Source organism: Pseudorca crassidens, chromosome 1 (genome assembly GCF_039906515.1).
Source record: "Pseudorca crassidens isolate mPseCra1 chromosome 1, mPseCra1.hap1, whole genome shotgun sequence".
NCBI classification, from domain to species: Eukaryota; Metazoa; Chordata; class Mammalia; order Artiodactyla; family Delphinidae; genus Pseudorca; species Pseudorca crassidens.
In genome coordinates, this window is record NC_090296.1 from 83,765,369 (window position 1) to 83,786,383 (window position 21,015).

General features: G+C 39.2%; 1 protein-coding gene across 3 annotated transcripts in view; it reads right to left on the reverse strand.

The window, feature by feature from the left end:
• Positions 1-21,015, reverse strand: part of FSIP1 (fibrous sheath interacting protein 1) — a 206,536-nt gene that overhangs the window by 143,802 nt on the left and 41,719 nt on the right. For 2 of the 3 annotated variants that reach the window (XM_067742602.1, XM_067742593.1), the window contains exons 6-9: positions 20,111-20,209; positions 17,953-18,077; positions 16,356-16,466; positions 8,342-8,500 (exon numbers count right to left, since the gene is read on the reverse strand). In XM_067742602.1, the coding sequence (XP_067598703.1) occupies positions 8,342-8,500; positions 16,356-16,466; positions 17,953-18,077; positions 20,111-20,209 (494 nt within the window). The remainder of the gene's footprint in view (positions 1-8,341; positions 8,501-16,355; positions 16,467-17,952; positions 18,078-20,110; positions 20,210-21,015) is intronic. The other variant, XM_067742611.1, reaches the window with a different exon arrangement.

Consider the following 21,015-nt stretch of genomic DNA (forward strand, 5'->3'; position numbering starts at 1 on the left):
TCTCCACAATCAAATTGATGTAGCCTGCTTCTGTGGAACACCTGAAGAGACAACAAACCATCCCAAAACTGAGGTGGTGGACTTTGGGGGCAACTGCAGGCTTGGGGTTGGCTTTTTGCATCTAATTTGTTTCTGGTTTTATGTTTATCTTAGTTTAGTATTTACAGCTTACTATCACTGGTACATTAGTTTATTGATTCGGCTGCTCTCTTCCTTATTTTTTTAATATATATATATACTTTTCCTTTTTCTCCTTTTGTGAGTGTGTATCTGTATGCTTCTTTGTGTGATTTTGTCTGTATACCTTTGCCTTTACCATTTGTCATAGGGTTCTGTCTGTCCGTTTTGTTTGTTTGTTTGTTTTACTATAGTTTTTAGCACTTGTAATCATTGGTGGATTTGTTTATTGGTTTGGTTGCTCTCTCTTCCTTTTTTTTTAAATTACTTTCTTATTTTTAATAATTTTTATTTTTTTATTTTAATAACTTCATTTTATTTTTTTCTCTTTCTTTCTTTCTTTTTCTCCCTTTTCTTCTGAGCCGTGTGGAGGACAGTCTCTTGGTGCTCCAGCCAGGTGTCAGGCCTGAGCCTCTGAGGTGGAGGAGCCAAGTTCAGGACACTGGTCCACCAGAGACCTCCCAAATCCACATAATATCAAAAAGTGAAAGCTTTCTCAGAGATCTCAATCCCAACGATAAGACCCAGCTCCACTCAACGACCAGCAAGCTACAGTGCTGGAGGCCCTACGTCAAACAACTAGCAAGACAGGAACACAACCCCACCCATTAGCAGAGAGGCTGCCTAAAATCATACTAAGTTCACAAACACCTCAAAACACACCACCAGACACGTTCCTGCCCACCAGAAAAACAAGATCCAGCCTCATCCACCAGAACACAGGCACCAGTCCCCTCTACCAGGAAGCCTACACAACCCACTGAACCAACCTTACCCACTGGGCGCAGACACCAAAAACAACAGGAACTACGAACCTGCAGCCTGCGAAAAGGAGACCCCAAACACAGTAAGTTGACAGAGAAATACACAGCAGATGACGGAGAAGGGTAAAAACCCACCAGACCTAACAGATGAAGAGGAAACAGGCAGTCTACCTGAAAAAGAATTCAGAGTAATGATAGTAAACATGATCCAAAATCTTGGAAATAGAATGGAGAAAATACAAGAAATGTTTACCAAAGATCTCGAAGAACTAAAAAGCAAACAAACAATGATGAACAACACAATAAATGAAATTAAAAATTCTCTAGAAGGGATCAATAGCAGAATAACTGAGGCAGAAGAACGGATAAGTGACCTGGAAGATAAAATAGTGGAAATAACTACCACAGAGCAGAATAAAGAAAAAAGAATGAAAAGAATTGAGGACAGTGTTCTAGACCTCTGGGACAACATTAAACGCACCGATATTCGAATTATAGGGGTGCCAGAAGAAGAAGAGAAAAAGAAAGGGACTGAGAAAATATGTGAAGAGATTACAGTTGAAAACTTCCCTACTATGGGAAAGGAAAGAGTCAATCAAGTCCAGGAAGCACAGACCATCCCATTCAGGATAAATCCAAGGAGAAACATGCCAAGACACATATTAATCAAATGATCAAAAATTAAATACAAGGAAAAAATATTAAAAGCAGCAAGGGAAAAACAACACGTAACACACAATGGAATCCCCATAAGGTTAACAGCTGATCTTGCAGCAAAAAACTCTACAACCAGAAGGGAATGGCAGGACATATTTAAAGTGACGAAAGAGAAAAACCTACAGCCAAGATACTCTATCCAGCAAAGATCTCATTCAGATTTGACAGAGAAATTAAAACCTTTACAGACAAGCAAAAGCTAAGAGAATTCAGCAGCACCAAACCAGCTTTAGAACAAATGCTAAAGGAACTTCTCTAGGCAGGAAACACAAGAGAAGGAAAAGACCTACAATAATAAACCCAAAACAATTAAGAAAATGGTAATAGGAACATACATATCAATAATTACCTTATGTAAATGGATTAAATGCTCCAACCAATAGACATAGACAGGCTGAATGGATACAAAAACAAGACCCGTATATATGCTCTTTACAAGAGACCTACTTCAGACCTAGGGACACATACAGACTGAAAGTGAGGGGATGGAAAAAGATATTCCATGCAAATGGAAATCAAAACAAAGCTGGAGTATCAATTCTCATATCAGACAAAATAGACGTTAAAACAAAGACCATTACAAGAGACAAAGAAGGACACTACATAATGATCAAGGGATCAATCCAAGAAAAAGATATAACAATTGTAAATATATATGCACCCAACATAGGAGCACCTCAATACATAAGGCAAATACTAACAGCCATAAAAGGGGAAATCGACAGTAACACAATCATGGTAGGGGATTTTAACACCCCACTTTCACCAATGGACAGATCATCCAAAATGAAAATAAAAAAGGAAACGCAAGTTTTAAATGATACATTAAACAAGATGATCTTAACTGATATTTATAGGACATTCCATCCAAAAACAACAGAATACACTTTCTTCTCAAGTGCTCATGGAACATTCTCCAGGATAGATCATATATTAGGTCACAAGTCAAGCCTTGGTAAACTTAAGAAAATTGAAATCATATCAAGTACCTTTTCCAACCACAACGCTATGAGACTAGATATCAATTACAGGAAAAAATCTGTAACAAATACAAACACATTGAGGATAAACAATACACTACTTAATAACCAAGAGATCACTGAAGAAATCAAAGAGGAAATCAAAAGATACCTACGGGTTTCCCTGGTGGCTCAGTGGTTGAAAGTCCGCCTGCCAATGCAGGGGACACGGGTTCGTGCCCCAGTCGGGGAAGATCCCACATGCCGCACAGCGGCTAGGCCCGTGAGCCATGGTCGCTGAGCCTGCATGTCCAGAGCCTGTGCATTGCAACGGGAGAGGCCACAACAGTGAGAGGCCCACGTACGGCAAAAAAAAAAGATACCTAGAAACAAATGACAATGAAAACACGACGACCCAAAACCTATGGGATGCAGCAAAAGCAGTTCTAAGAGGGAAGTTTATAGCAATACAATCCTACCTCAAGAAACAAGAAACATCTCAAATAAACAACCTAACCCTACACCTAAAGCAATTAGAGAAATAAGAACAAAAATACCCCAAAGTTAGCAGAAAGAAAGAAATCATAAAGATCAGATCAGAAATAAATGAAAAAGAAATGAAAGAAATGATAGCAACAATCAATAAAAGTAAAAGCTGGTTCTTTGAGAAGATGAACAAAATTGATAAACCATTAGCCAGACTCATCAAGAGAAAAAGGGAGAAGACTCAAATCAACAGAATTAGAAATGAAAAAGGGGAGGTAACAACTGACACTGCAGAATTACAAAGGATCATGAGAGATTACTACAAGCAGCTCTATGCCAATAAAATGGACAAATTCTTAGAAATGCATAACCTTCCAAGACTGAACCAGAAAGAAACAGAAACTATGAACAGACCAATCACAAGCACTGAAATTCAAACTGTGATTAAAAATCTTCCAACAAACAAAAGCCCAGGACCAGATGGCTTCACAGGAGAAATCTATCAAACACTTAGAAAAGAGCTAACACCTATCCTTCTCAAACTCTTCCAAAATACAGCAGATGGAGGAACACTCCCAAACTCATTCTATGCGTCCACCATCACCCTGATACCAAAACTAGACAAAGATGTCACAAAAAAAGAAAACTACAGAACAATACCACTGATGAACATAGATGCAAAAATCCTCAACAAAATACTAGCAAACAGAATTCCACAGCACATTAAAAGGATCATACACCATGATCAAATGGGGTTTATACAAGGATTCTTCAATATACGCAAATCAATCAATGTGATACACATATTAACAAATTGAAGGAGAAAAACCATATGATCATCTCAATAGATGCAGAGAAAGCTTTTGACAAATTCAACACCTATTTATGATAAAAACCCGCCAGGAAGTAGGCACAGAGTAAACTTACCTCAACATAATAAAGGCCATATATTACAAACCCACAGCCAACATCATCCTCAATGGTGAAACACTGAAACCACTTCCACTAAGATCAGGAACAAGACAAGGTTGCCCACTCTCACCATTATTATTCATCATAGTTTTGGAAGTTTTAGCCACATCAATCAGAGAAGAAAAAGAAATAACAGGAATCCAAATTGGAAAAGAAGAAGTAAAGCTGTCACTATTTGCAGATGACATGATACTATACATAGAGAATCCTAAAGATGCTACCAGAAAACTACTAGAGCTAATCAATGAATTTGGTAAAGTAGCAGGATACAAAATTAATGCACAGAAATCTCTTGCATTCCTATACAATAATGATGAAAAATCTGAAAGTGATTTTTCAGATCACTTTTGAAATCATTTCTTGCAATAATTTCAAAAATCTGAAACCATTGCAACAAAAAAGAATAAAATACCTAGGAATAAACTTACCTAAGGAGACAAAAGACCTGTATGCAGAAAATTATAAGACACTGATGAAAGAGAGATGATACAAATAGATGGAGAGATATACCATGCTCTTGGATTGGAAGAATCAACATTGTGAAAATGACTACACTACACAAAGCAATCTACAGATTCAATGCAATCCCTATCAAACTACCAATGGCATTTTTCACAGAACTAGAACAAAATATTTCACAATTTGTACAGAAACACAAAAGACCCCGAATAGCCAAAGCAATCTTGAGAAAGAAAAACGGAGCTGGAGGAATCAGGCTTCCAGACTTCAGACTGTACTACAAAGCTACAGTAATCAAGACAGTATGGTACTGACACAAAAACAGAAATATAGATCAATGGAACAGGATAGAAAGCCCAGAGATAAACCCACACACATATGGTCACCTTATCTTTGATAAAGGAGGCAAGAATATACAATGGAGAAAAGACAGCCCCTTCAATAAGTGGTGCTGGGAAATTGGACAGCTACATGTAAAAGAATGAAATTAGAACACTCCCTAACACCATACACAAAAGTAAACTCAAAATGGATTAAAGACCTAAATGTAAGGCCAGACACGATCAAACTCTTAGAGGAAAACTCAGGCAGAACACTCTAAAACAAAATCACAGCAAAATCCTTTTTGGCCCACCTCATAGAGAAATGGAAATAAAAACAAAAATAAATAAATGGGACCTAATGAAATGTAAATGCTTTTGCACAGCAAAGGAAACCATAAACAAGACGAAAAGACAACCCTCAGACTGGGAGAAAATATTTGCAAATGAAGCAACTGACAAAGATAACCTCCAAAATTTACAAGCAGCACATGCAGCTCAATATCAAAAAAACAAAAAACCCAATCCAATAATGGGCAGAAGACCTAAATAGACATTTCTCCAAAGAGGACATACAGATGGCCAACAAACACATGAAAGAATGTTGAATATCATTAATCATTAGAGAAATGCAAATCAAAACTACAATGAGATATCAGCTCACACCAGTCAGAATGGCCATCATCAAAAAGTCTACAAACAATAAATGCTGGACAGGGTGTGGAGAAAAGGGAACCCTCTTGCACTGTTGGTGGGAATGTAAATTGATACAGCCACTATGGAGAATAGTATGGAGGTTCCTTAAAAAACTAAAAATAGACCTACCATACAACCCAGCAATCCCACTACAGGGCATATACCCTGAGAAAACCATAATTCAAAAAGAGTCATGTACCACAATGTTCATTGCCGCTCTATTTACAATAGCCAGGACATGGAAGCAACCTAAGTGTTCATCGACAGATGAATGGATAAAGAAGGTGTGGCACATGTACACAATGGAATATTACTCAGCCATAAAAAGAAACGAAATTGAGTTACTTGTAGTGAGGTGGGTGGATCTAGAGTCTGTCATACAGAATGAAGTAAGTCAGAAAGAGAAAAACAAATACTGTATGCTAAACAAATATATGGAATCTAAAAAAAAAAAAACGGTTCTGAAGAACCTACTGGCAGGAAAGGAATAAAGACACAGATAGGGCTTCCCTGGTGGCGCAGTGGTTGAGAGTCCACCTGCCGATGCAGGGGACACGGGTTCGTGCCCCGGTCCGGGAAGATCCCACATGCCGCGGAGCAGCTGGGCCCTTGAGCCATGGCAGCTGACCTGCGCGTCCGGAGCCTGTGCTCCGCAACGGGAGAGGCCACAACAGTGAGAGGCCCGCGTACCGCAAAAAAAAAAAAAAAAAAAGACGCAGATGTAGAGAATGGACTTGAGGACACGGGAAGGGGGAAGGGTAAGGGTAAGCTGGGATGAAGTGAGAGAGTGGCATGGACATATATACACTACCAAATGTAAAACAGATAGCTAGTGGGAAGCAGCCACATAGCACAGGGAGATCAGCTCGGTGCTTTGTGTCCACCTAGGGAGGCTGGGAGGGAGATGCAAGAGGGAGGAGATATGGGAATATATGTTTATGTATAGCTCATTCACTTTGTTATACAGCAGAAACTAACACACCATTTTAAAGCAATTATACTCCAATAAAGATGTTAAAAAGTAATAATAATATCCGTAAAATAATTTGCCATGTTTTCATTTTTGGCTTGAAAATTCAATATGCAATCCTGATTTTAGTTAGAAATGAGGAAATGCCAACAGGAAATTGAATGAAACCTCAAAATACACTCTTTTTTGCATACAAGAAGCACTAATTATTTCTTTTCAACAACTACGATGTTACTTTTCTGTTTCTGCAGCCAGTGAGAGTCCCAAAATACAGTTTTCTCTTTTCTGTATGTAACAACTAAGTAATGTACTGGTTTTCCCTTTGATTATTTTTTAAGTATTTTGTTTAAACCATAAATGTGAACTCTGAAAATGTGACGGAGATGACAATGACCACAGTCATACTTTATCTGAAGTCCTAATGGTTAAACAAATCTCTAAATTCTCAGTCTCTCTTTCAGGAATAACATTTGATGGTCACGAAGTAGACATTTTCTATCTTTAGGACCACTATCCAGCTTTGAGATCTCAGCGAACCTTGATATCTAACAACAATAACAACAACAACAACAAAACTCAGCTGTAACACAAAAAGAACAAAGAATATCCCTGAACCATTTTACTCCCCCATCCTGGCTTCCTCCTTTTGCGAAATGGCACCCAGTAACATAAATAAACTAGCAGCATACCTGTTGATGTGTCAAAGTCCTGCGGTATATTTGGGTAGTGACAGAGATTCCAATTCTCTGTCTTCCAAGAACTCTGATCTCAATCCAGAAAACAGTGGTTCCCACTCCCACCATACTGCTGTGTAAAGGGCTCAGAGGCAGCTGTGCCTGGCCCTTAGGAACATAATTTAAGGAAGCTGCGATGGCTCCATAAGGTTCCATCACGACCAAACTTTCTCTGGAACATCTTAACACTGAGCCTTTCCTCTGAAGTAGCTTCAACTGATCCAAACCCAGATCCCTAATCTTCAATTGACAGGTTGGAGAAAAGACTGACTATAAAGCAGAATTATTCCCTATAGGCTAATGATATTATTTAAATCTTCTTAAAAACCAAGAAAATCACATGCATCTAATATTGTACAGAAAATGATCTGGTGATATGTTTACAAAACTGGTGGAGGGTTAGTGAAATAACAAAAGACCAGCCATTTTCTCTTCGGGCAAAAACTACTACCCAACCCCAAACTAGATCCCACGAAGTACTGAAATGTTAGGGGGAGAAAGGAATTTTACTGCTCCAAAGCTGTGGTTACCCTTCCATTTTTCTTCACCCTCTGTTAGCTTTGTAAAAGAATATTTGAGGGAACTATCAAGAAAGGAAACATACTCATTTCAAAATTCTCACAGGAGAGAAGTTATCGACAGAGTGAGCTTCACTGCTTGCTAGTAAATCAAAGGAGCTAGAAGAATGTGTCAGAGTAAGGGACAGGTGACTGCCACCGCTAACATCTAGAACCAAAGGAACAAAAAGAAGTAAAGCTCTCAAAGGACTAAGGAGTGCTGTATCTATTCTCTTCCCTCTCCTCTCTCCTGATCATGATCAAGCATAGCTTATATCATAAAGATATAACAAAATTAAAATAAATATTTCACCCCATCTCAGCAAATTACCAACTGAAAAAAAATGAATAGAAAGTGGAAACTGGCAAAAATAGACACTGTTGTAGAAATCACTATCACTGCAGTTGCAGCCACTGAAAAGGCAACTGGGAAGAAACCTCTTTAGTTAACAAGCAGATTGTCATATTATATGAACTAGCTTTAGCACACATAAACCTGAACAGCCTATGGGCTCTAGAGTTAAACATACCTCCTCATTCTGATGTTCAGGTCTTGGAGAAGAGCTGGAAATTGTTGGGTAAACAGCAGAAAGTTCTTGGAGTTTTGTATCAATATTAGCAAGCTGCTCATGCTGGGTGACTGCAGGTGTGTATCCTTCTCCCGGGACCAGCCAGCCAGACTGATCTCCCTAAAAGGAAACAAGGATCACCAGGTCATTCTTATGCTACATTTTTTTTTCCAAAATATACCTTTCAGACCGCTACATCAGTGCTCCTCACAAAAACAAAACAAATATTAAAAAAACAGAATTAACTTGGGATAGTGCAAGAAAAAAAATTCAATAGTTTAGGGTTTCATCATCTGCCAACTCTGTGTAAAGTATTTGCTTACCTTTTGTAGGTGTTCTACCCGACGGAATAACTCTCTTAGCCTCACAGTCTGGGTCTCATAACATTCTCATTTCTCCACTTTGAAAAAAGTGGTTTGTGACATGTTGAATAAGAAAGAAATCATGTTTACCCTATAACGGACATGTTATTTTCAAAATTTGTCCCTGAAAAGTAACATAGACTCGGTTGTTTGAGTTTCATGATCATAACTGGTCATCTAGGGACTTCCCTGGTGGTCCTGTGGCTAAGACTCCACACTCCACATGCAGGGGGCCCAGGTTCGATTTCTGGTCAGGGAGCTAGATCCCGCACGCCGCAACTAAAGATCCTGCGTGCTACAACTTAGACCCGATGCAGCCGAATAAATAAATATTTGAAAAAAAAACCTGTTCATCGAACTCGTTATTGAACTAACATTAGTTTCTTAATGGGTTAAAAGCCATTCATAACATTCATTCAAAATCCTCGTACTGGGCTTCCCTGGTGGCGCAGTGGTTGAGAGTCTGCCTGCCGATGCAGGGGACATGGGTTCGTGCCCCGGTCCGCGAAGATCCCACATGCCGCGGAGCGGCTGGGCCTGTGAGCCATGGCCGCTGAGCCTGCGCGTCCGGAGCCTGTGCTCTCCGCAACGGGAGAGGCCACAACAGTGAGAGGCCCGCATACCGCCAAAAAAAAAAAAAAAAATCCTCGTACTGAGTGCCTCCTATGGGGAGGCATTACACTGGGCACTGGTGATTCAATATGAATCTCACACGTTCCTGCCCTCAGGAGTTCTCAGTCTCTGGACAGCAAAGATTTTAACAAGGTGTGAAAAGTGCTGGTAAACCCAGGGTTCCATGGAGAACAGGGAGGGTCAACTAACCTCTGTTAACAGGAAGGGGCAAGGAGAAAACGTGTTTGGAGAATGCTTCCTAAAGGAAATAATCTTAGTAGCATCTTAGAGAAACAACACAATCGGCTGTGCACTTTAAAACTGGAGCAGGTGAGGGTGAGACTGGAGGCAGAAAATCCAGTTAAGAAGCAAAAGCTGTAACCTACAAGAAAAGTGATGAGCGCCTGAAGTCGGAATGTTTCCTGGGAATGAAGCACACAGGACCAATTCCAGAGATACTTAGGAAGCAGAGTTTACAGAATCTGGAGACAATTTGATGGAAGAATGAAGGGAGGAGTAAGGATCAAGGATAAAAACCAAATTCCTGATTTTATCAGCTAGGGGGATGGTGGTCTTAAGGACCAAACTAGGGAATACCAGAGACATGGTAGGTTTGAGGAGGAAAATGATGATGATGAATTCTGTTTGGGGCCTTCTGATATCCACAGATGTCCCCAGGATATCCATAGATTATGTTAGGTAGTTAAATATGTTTGTCTGAAGTTCAAGATAGAGACCTGGATTGGAAATAAGTACTTTGGACTCACCCATAATTCTATAATGGTTCAAACCCTTAGACCATAGGAATGGGTGAGGTCACAAAGGGAAGCATGTAGCACAAGGAGGATCATGAAGAACACTAAGAATAAAGGGGCAGATGGAGGGCAACACACACTTTGGTTTCATGACTCTAATACCAGGGATCAAACCGTAAGTGGTAACCAGAAGAAGTACATGCAAAAACTTACGCAGAAAGACTTACACTGTCTCTTCCTGGCCCCAGCATCCAATCTCCCTTTCTGCTTCAGTGAAACCAAATACTGCATGAGTCTCTCTAGGGAACAGGTACCCACCAGACACTCCTTCTCCCTACCCACTGGCATCAAGAAGACAAGCAAATGACCTAGATTCAGCCAATCAGAAGGGAACACCCTGGACTTTGACTCTTGAGGGAGAGAGAGAGATTCAAAGATGCAGGGAAGGTGGGGAAGTGATTAATGGTGACAGCAGTAGCAGTGAGGATCCAGTGTTGATAGCAGTGAAGGTGGCAGCAGTGATCATTATCGGGGGTGTCTGGTGGCCTCAGTGCAGCCCCGAACCAGACTGATTCTCAGGAGTTTCTAGGGCCATTTTTCTGCCTACCTTGATAACTGCCTTGTTTACAAGCCCGGTCCTCCAAACTTCCCACTTGTGCCTGTGAGCTACTCAAGTCTTCCAATAAATTCGTTTTCTGTTTTTTTAACCAAAATCTGCCTCTGTTTCTTGCAACCTAGAACCCTGACTAAAATGGTTTTTGCCATGTTACTTACAAAAAAGAGTAACTGCAAAAAGCCCAAATGTCTGAAAATAGGGAGAAAGGGAGACGACACTATATCCATATATGGATATGATACAGTAATAAACATGTTAAATATACTTGCAAGTTGGCATATGAAAGTTATACATAATTATTAAAAAAAATACCTAACTACTCACAAATAAGAAACTCTGATTAATTTTTCCTAAATAAAAGTGATATAAATACTGTATGACCTAAAAGAGAAAAAAAGAATCAGACGAAAAAAAAAAAAACAATGGAATCAATGACTAAATATTGGTTAATAAATTTTAAATTCGTGTTTGAATGGAATTCTTTTTAATGACACTGGAGGTAAAAGAACATGGCAGATTAAATTCAACAGAAATTTAAATGTTTCATGCTTTATGCTGTTACAGAAGCAAATTATGTGTAACATGTAGTAGACGGTATGTGTGTTCCTGTCTAGACTTGCAATGTGTAGGAGTCTTGTCTCCCTAAGACAGAACCCAGGAAATGCTCTGCACCACCCTGCTTTACAGCTAGGGTTCACACCAGTATTGAGGGTCCTCAATCACACTCACCCATTCAATACTGATTTAGACGTGAGTAATTTAAGATCTGATGCAAAATCCATTTTGTTGGGAAGGGTGACAGTAGAGGCTTCCAGCGTTGGGGAGAGCCATTAGTTGCAAGTGTGAGTTCCCTAACTAGGAGGAAATCTTTAAAAAATTCTACCTATCCTAGAGAAATTTAAGAGAATATTACATCCATACAGTCAAACATACCACTGTAAGGAACAACCAGCGGAAATGAGTTCTGTGGAATTCAAACATAACTATCATGTTAGTCATCCTCTTTACGTTGGATCTGTCAGAGACGAAGTGGCGGAGCACTCCATAAAGAAATGGGCACACAGACGCTTGAAAGACTACAGCAAATGTGAAGCGTGGCAAGAAGTTTCGTACAGTTTGAGAACAGTAGCTCGGTCCCTTCCTCAAAGTGTTCCTAAATGCTTCCTGCCATATTCACATCTTCCTCCACTACATCTCTATTCCAACATGTGCCACCACCCATATGGCTTCATAGAATCGCCATATAAAATGTCTATCTCCCACATCACGTAATAAGAAAGGACACTTTCTCCTCAGAGGACTTACAGAAAGAACTCTCAGCAAATACTAGTTTAAAAACAATAGTAACTGTAAAAATAACAACAACAATCTCAAAAGAGGGCTGCATAGCTAAATAGCAGAATAGAGATGTTTGAAACCCAACTAGGAAAACCGTAAAATGAACTTATATGAGCAAAATGACAAAAAAGATAAAGATTATGAGAAAAATATTTTAAGACCTGGAGGAGAGATCCAGGAGATTCTATACCCATCTATGGGCTGGTACATTGACTGACCTAGTCCCCTTTTCCAATCTCCTCCTTTCTTGCCTTCCTCTGCCACAAAAAAAGAGAAAATGAAATACTTGAATCCCCAGTCTCGCTTGCAGAGCTGTATGAAACAAATGACTACGTGACAGCTTGGCCAGTGAGATGCAGGTGGAAGTCGTGGGGACACCACATCTTCCCAAAGGAAAAGGCAAAACTACAGAGGAGTCTCTTTTCTCCTTCCCCTTCCCCCTTTCTTTCTGCCTGGAAAATTAACACATTACATACAGATATAGCAGCAATCTTGCACACCTAAAAACAAAACCACACTACAAACATGGGTCAAGAAGATCAAAAGACATTAGGTACTTATACCTGGATTTCTTGTTACTGAAAAAAATAAACTTCTTGCTGAAGTCACTGTTTATAAAGTTTTCTGTTACCTGAAGTCAATCCCATTCCCAACTGATATCCCACTTTATAGGAAGCCCAAAAGGAAAGAAAAAGAGATGATAGAAGGGAAGAAATAAGATAATTTTCTGCACAGAAAAAAAGACTTGAACCTTCAGATAAAAAGGGCCTACCTACAAGGTACCATGCAGGAACAAAAATGTTTTTAAAGACACACATAAAATACATTCTGATAAAATCTGTGAACTCAAAAATAAAGAGAAAATCCTAGATGCTTCCAGAAAGAAAGGATTTTGCATCTAGGATTTACCTACCACCATTTGAAACTATCATTCAAATGAGGGAAAAATAAATTTTTGAATAGGCAAAGACTCAAAAAATTATCTACACACCATTATTATTTCAGGGAAATTTTTTTTTAATTCCAGAAGAATGACTCAGGAAAAACGATTTGTACAAATAAACAATTAGTTGAGCTTAAATACACAGGTAATGACGTGATTTAAAAATTTGGCTACTATTGAGAAAGATTCCTAAAATATAAGACGCATACTGTTTTTAAAAGGAAAAACTTGGGGGCTTCCCTGGTGGCACAGTGGTTGAGAGTCCGCCTGCTGATGCAGGGGATGCGGGTTCGTGCCCTGGTCCGGGAAGATCCCACATGCCGCGGAGCGACTGGGCCCGTGAGCCGTGATGGCTAAGCCTGCGCGTCCGGAGCCTGTGCTCCGCAACGGGAGAGGCCCACGTATCGCAAAAAAAAAAAAAACAGGAAAAACTTCTGGGCTTCCCTGGTGGTGCAGTGGTTAGGAATCTGCCTGCCAATGCAAGGGACACAGGTTCGAGCCCTGGCCCGGGAGGATCCCACATGCCACGGAGCAACTAAGCCCGTGCACCACAGCTGCTGAGCCTGAGCTCTAGAGCCCGTGAGCCACAACTACTGAGCCCACGTGCCACAACTACTGAAGCCTGTGCGCCTAGAGCCCATGCTCCACAACAAGAGAAGCCACCGCAATGAGAAGCCCGTGCACCGCAACAAAGAGTAGCCCCCACTCACCACAGCTAGAGAAAGCCCGCGCGCAGCAATGAAGACCCAACACAGCCATAAATAAATTTATTAATTTATTAAATAAAGGGAAAAACTTCTAACATCCTGGAACTAAAATTCCAGGTGATTTCAATACATTCTGGAGGCGAGGAAAGGGGAGAAGAGGGAAATAAAAGCATACCAAAGATCCTTTCCTGTTAAGATATAAGATTTTGGAGACTAATTAATTACTGAAGGACCTCCAGAGAGGAATGCAGCCCCCTGCCAACACTGATCCTAGGCCAGTGAGACCACTTTAGATTTCTCTCCAGAACTAGGGGGAAACTGAGGTGAAGAGAAATAACTTCCCAAGGTGACAGAACTGAGAAATGATGGATCCTGCATTCTAGCCCAGGTGACAACAGACTGCCAAAGCCAGCACACACAACCACTCTCTGCTACCACCTGCAGTGTCTGGAGACTCCATTTCTACAGACCACAGTGTCAGCTGTGAATACATAACCTGGAGGAATATATACCAGTACAACACTGGCCTTTCCTGGAGCAGGAATGATAGAGAACTGTTATTTTTTTTCTTTTCATCTGAATTCCTAGCTTCTCTTGACGAATTGGAGGATCCAGGCAGCCCTGGGCAGGATTTCCATGCAGCAGCAGCCACGGACCAGCACACTCTCCCCCACTGGCTACAGATATTGCTGCACATGCTCTGCTTTTTACCCAGAGCAAAAACTACCCTCTGAACCTACACGTCTTAGGCTGGGTTCCCTAGATCTGGAACCTGAGGCAGAGATTCTTGTTTAAGTGACTTAGTGGGGGGATGCTTTCAGGATTAGGGGTGTGAGGGGAGCAGGCTAGGACAAGGAAACAAAGCTAGGCGAGGATATGGTCTCAGCTGAAGACTGGGTGACCCCTGGGGAAGAGGTGGAGGACAAACTGCAGGGCACAGCTAATCCCATCTCAAGGTGAGGGGATGTGAGGGGAGGCGGGGGCTGCTGTCCTGAGCTGGTCAGCTCCCATTTAGCCCAGGGCAATTCTCCAGGGAAGGAGGCAGCTGTGCACCCTTGGCACAGGGCAGGGGGATGGATGCACACATGTGCCAGGTAAAAGGGATCTGGGCAGGGTGCCAGCAGCATTTATCACATCATCTCTATTAAACATAGGGGAATAAAAACTAGACAACAAGGCTAAGAGCTTCAAGGCACACAGGAGAATGTATTTCTTTGTAGAAGTAAGAATATTACAATAGCCAGGTCATGGAAGCAACCTAAATGCCCATCGACAGACGAATGGATAAAGAAGTTGTGGTACATATATACAATGGAATATTACTCAGTCATAAAAAGGAACGAAATTGAGTCATCTGTTGAGACGTGGATGGACCTAGAGACGGTCATACAGAGTGAAGTAAGTCAGAAAGAGAAAAACAAATATCGTATATTAACGCATGTATGTGGAACCTAGAAAAATGGTACAGATGAACCAGTTTGCAGGGCAGAAATAGAGACACAGATGTAGAGAACAAACGTATGGACACCAAGGGGGGAAAACCGTGGTGGGGTGGGGATGGTGGTGTGCTGAATTGGGCGATTGGGATTGACATGTATATACTGATGTGTATAAAATTGATGACTAATAAGAACCTGCAGTATAAACAAACAAACAACAAAAAAAAACCTAATACTAAACTTTCTTTGGGTTATTTGTATGGAAATATGTTAATATAAATGTTTCAGATATTACATGAAATTTCTAAAAATCTTATATGTTCTGATATAATGTTATAAGAATTCTAGTTATTACTTTAAAATGTATATCTCAGAAATAACTTTAAAAAATAAATAAATAAAAAGAATATGGCTATAAGTTTAGTATGCAACAAGCACAAACGCTGAGCCACTGCACTCCTTATGTGCTTGTCTGGGCCCTATAAATACCTGCATTCGCACCCTGGATTCACGCTTTTCCCCTCCTTACACTCAGTCTGTGCTCGCCCCAGACTCTTCACGGAACTAGATGCCCAGCGGTACCTGGGCAGGAGCAGGATGGTGCTCTTCAGGATTACTGAAGACTTCGCTAAAATATCATGGAACCAGTTTAGGGATAATAAGAAATGTCCAAAATAAAAGGATCCAGAGAAACACAATTCTGTGTCATCAATGACCAAGCCCATCACATCATAGGCAGAGGTTATTATTGTGAAAGCCAATTGTCATCACTCTTATAATGACATAGGAGAGTCAATAATGAATCGGCAAGAATAAATTGGAAAATTTAGATAAAAATAAATTTGTAAAACGGGATTTTTTTTTTTTTTTTGCGGTTCACGGGACTATCACTGTTGCAGCCTCTCCCGTTGCAGAGCACAGGCTCCGGATGCGCAGGCTCAGCGACCACGGCTCACAGGCCCAGCCACTCCGTGGCATGTGGGATCCTCCCGGACCGTGGCACGAACCCATGTCCCCTGCATCGGCAGGTGGACTCTCAACCACTGCGCCACCAGGGAAGCCCAAAACGGGATTTTTTAAAGTCAGAAATATTGTTCCATAATTTGAAAAATTACTATAAATTTATGCTAATGGGTCAATAACATGATTAAAGAAATAAAAATTAAGAAGTGTAGAGCTTGTGGAATATCAGAGTTTACTTACCTCAGAACTGGACAGCCCCGAATCACTGTTATCCAAGTCCTTCAAAAGTTCAACCAGCCTTTTCTTCTCTCTGTCAATCATAACTACTGGTTGTCCTGAATTCTTGGCCAACTACAGAATGTATGAATGGAAAATATTAAATACTCAAAGCAATTCATAGTTCAGGAAAAATAAAAATGGGACCTGAGGCTTCTACAATACAGAAACACTAAGGTAAAATTTGTGAGATTAGGCATTTTCATTTGCTAGGTAATTTTACTTTATGCCAAATTTTTGATAGAGGTCCATTCTCCAAGCAAAGATATTCAACCATTTCAACAAACATTTTATTTAAAATTAAAACATGGGCAGTTTGCAAACCTCTCTTTATATAATATGTATCAATGCAAAAACATATTTGCTGAGACATTTGGAAGGAATCTTACCACTTCCTATGTGGCATATATTCACTAAATGAAACTGCTTTTAAATTTCAAGAATATCATATCAGGAGTTTAAATAAGATTCAGTTACTATTGTTAAAAGGGAAAAAGGGAAATATATGGTGGAGCTGCTGTCTGTGTCAGCAAGAACTTGGATATGGGGAAAACCTTACTGCTCTTGGAAAATTAAACACTAAATCAACATACAATGAGCCAGAACAAAGAGACAGAGCAAGCTGGAGAAGGTCTCCTTCAGATCATACAATGATGGAGCACAGAAAAATCGAGAGTCCCAGAGGTCAGTCCTCACAGCAGCAGGCTGACCCAGAATCCAGTCTGCCTGGAAAAGACGTGCTAATTGTGGAAAAAGCATCAGGCTTGAACTATGAAGAATTACTTAACTCTCTCCTCTTAACACTTCACACTCACCAATGTAGCTTTCTAGTGACTTAACTGCCTGAGTGGTTTGCCATGAGCCTCTGTCCCATACTTACATTTCTTGCTATAAATTAATTCGCATTCTGGTCTAATACAGGAGTTCTTGTGCCCTTAGTTAGTCTAAGTCTGCCTTAAGGACAAACCAAGTGAGACCGCAGGGCCTGTAAGACCAAGGTTGAGCCCCTAAATCAGGGAGCTAATCAGAGCAAGAGACAAGTGACAGGCTGCCAGGAAGCTCTGCTAGAGTTGGGCGGAAGGGGCAGGGGCAGTGGGCAGACAACCAGTTGGCCTCTCCAACTCTGCCAGGAGAATTTTCCATTCAAATTTCTAAATGCACCAGTTATAAAATCAGTCTCATTACTTTAATAAAACAATTTTAAAATTGATTTTAAATATGCAATTTAAAATCTGGGAAACACTGTCCAAAACTATTTTCTAAATAAATGTTTTTCAAACTGCAGGAACCAGATTCATTTCTGCATAATGAAACAAATGTAGTAAGTTGCAGCTAGCAATTTTAAAAGGGGTAGGATGGGATAGAATAGGATAGGATGGAGAAGAAAATAGTGAAGTTAAGTACTGGCTCATAAAACTTTTCTATCATTTGTATATAGTGTTTCAGTTACATACACGTGCATCATGGTCAAAAAAATATTTAAAGACAATGAACACAACTATTTCCATGCTTGCAGCTCACTTCATCCCACATTCTGGCTTCTAAATTTCTAAGTACATACCTCAATGTTTCGCTTAATAAAATCCTGGCTGTGTTTACCCCTGAGCTCAATCTTTTCTGTATTTGAGAAAGGTTTCTTTTCTGCTTTGATCAATGACTCATTTCTTTCCACACCATACGTAAAATCTAATATTAAGAAAGTTCAAAATTTTTTCAGAATTATAATTGTCCATTATGCTAAAATTTTACCTTAAGCATATATTAGGATATATAAGAAATAAAACACACATAGAAGTACTTCTAAATTCCAGATCCAGAAACTTAATACATACAGAGATTTTTTTTTTTTTTGGCTGTGCCACACGCCTTTCAGGATCTTAGTTCCCCGACCAGGGATCAAACCCGTGTCCCCTGCAGTGGAAGCGCAGAGCCCTAACCACTGGACCACCAGGGAATTCCCCAGAGATTTATTCTTAAAAAGATAAATGTGTTCCCATAATTTGCCATGAAGTTCTCATAAAACTTCTTTTGTTATTCATTATCCTGTATCAAACTTCTTATGCTGATTCCTTTGGAATCACGGGAAACACAAAAAGAACTTCAAGTGATATATGTAAAGGAGAAATCTCTGATGTCATGGGAATTTTAAAATATATTTTATTTTAGTCTTTATATGAAATAAAACTTTCCATAAGGCTAGAGTCATTACCCGCTACTCTGTTAATTTGCCATCACCCTCTCAGAATAAACTTTTTGTTCAACCCTGTCTTTTAAGCAAAGTCTGGGCATAAGTGTCCTGGATGTTCCACATCCTATCTGCACAAACCCCTAAAACCCATTTCAATTTATCAGTTTTTCTCAACCTTTGAAAAGAGATTTGAGTCAACCTCTGAGTTGTTCAGACCTTGAGTACTCAAGACAAGAGTAAGAAAAATACTTGTGGACTCTTATCCCCTTTATAAAATATCTTGTTTTCATTGTAGTCACATTTAAAGCATTTTTTAAAAAAATATGTGAATCCTTCATTAAAGCTCTAAAAATACACAGAAAGAAGAGTCCTCTTAAATGAGAAATGGAGTCCACCTTACAAAATAGGATAAATTGCCATATTAAAGTCCAACAGAAAAAAACACTAGCCAGTAGCTCAATGTAGACAAGGCTTACTTAAAAGTTACCTTTGTTTTATGAGAGAGGTTACTTCAATAAAAAGGATTAAGGGAGCTAGTCAACTGGTGTATTTACAGCTTATTATCAAAGATTCAGTATAAATTTCATAATTAAAGAATAAATGTTGATAACACTAGCTGAAAAGAACAAGGAAAAGGGTGAGATCTCTGGATTTAATTTCTTTTCAGACAAAAGAAAAGTTTTACTTTTCTATCCTTTATAATTGGGGTTTTATTCTTTAATCAATAACATGATTTTTTTAATAAACTATCAATAGTTAAAGTATGATTTACTTTTTTGGAGAGTGGCCTTCTTAGATATAAAATATATAACTTTTTCCCATAATCCAAATTGTATACAGTCTTTTAAGTTGAAATATGAAGTCTATTCATTCAGCTGAAGTTTCATATTCTCTTAAACAATACATTAAAATAAATCAAATTAAATGCATCTGTCTACATTTATAATAGTTTCTTTAAAATATACTTTTAATAAATTATAGGATTAAACCTTAGATTGTCTGGTAGGAATTATCTCCCTAGAAATGTCCTCTTCTCTCCATCCTGGTAGTGATCCAGGGTAGAAGCTGCCATGTTCCTATAGTGACCCCAACCCTTGCTAGGTTGGATGAGTTGGTTGAACCAAGGGTGGGCACCTAACCCAAGACAGATCAGTTGGTCTCTTCTCTAGGATTTAGGAATTGAATTGCCCTCTCAATGACTAGCCACAGGATATGCTCTTGGGAATCAAAGAAGCTGTCTACCAGCCGGATTCTTTCCATAAATTTTCTTTTTCACTTAAAGCTAGGTTTCTATTACTTGCAGCCAGATCTTCTTTAGCTCTTTATTATACAAAATTTCAATCCAAAAGTAGAAAGACTGGTATAATAAACCCTCAACAACTAACTTCAATAATGACCAATCTTGTTTCATCTATAACCTCACCTACTTCCACTCACCACTGAATTAAATCACATCAAGTCGTTTCATCAAGTCGTGAATATTTCTACATACTGCTAGTATCTTCTTGTGACAGTATGTAAAATCACATACCTTTATTGACATTCTGTATACAGTTTTCATAGTCTTCTGGAGGGACTTGAGTGTGAAACACAGAGAAAAAGGTATCTTCGTGCTCATAGCAAGAAGGATCTATTGATTTAAAAATCACGTGTTCAATACACACAAAATAAATAAGGAATTGTTTATGTGAACAGTTGTTTTAAAAAAGATAAGACCTAATGTTCTCTGCAATATTCCTCAATTCCCTCCACACATGTTTCTTAACACAATGTCACTTTCAAAAAAAAAAGACAATGTCACTTTCAGGTAGAAATGATAATCATCTTTGTACACATGAGCCACTCAAAACAGAGCAATCAAGATAATCAACAGAATTTCCCTAGAACTTCTGTGCAAAGAGGATGTACAAGGTTGCACTAAAATATCACATTAATTAACTGGAGATAATGTACCCAAAGTCTAATATTCTTAATACGGAGAATGTGCACACTGCATAACTTTGTGTTTTTATTTTTTATTTTAGATCCCCAAGGTTTAGATTTCAGATATAGGGTCAGTCATTAAAATAACAGAATGTGTTTCAGAGAGAAAACTGGGGAGACACTTAGCAGTTAGCCTTCTTTTCTTTTATTTATTCTCTTGCGATAATATCCCTAAAGAAATTAGGAAATTGTGGTTTTTAACTCTTTTTGTTTAATGTAATTTGTTTCATGTTCTACTAGCTACTTCAGACACTGTATATTTACAAGAAACTGCTAACATAAATAAATATCACTTTGCCTTAATATGAGAGAATCTGCCAGGTTATGGCACAGAAATGTTTTTGCTTAAGAAAACATGACAAGTCTTGAAGACACTACAGGATTCATCACCTACCTCTGAAACAAACCTGATTCAAGCATCTACTTGGAGACAATACAGGCAAGATACATTCA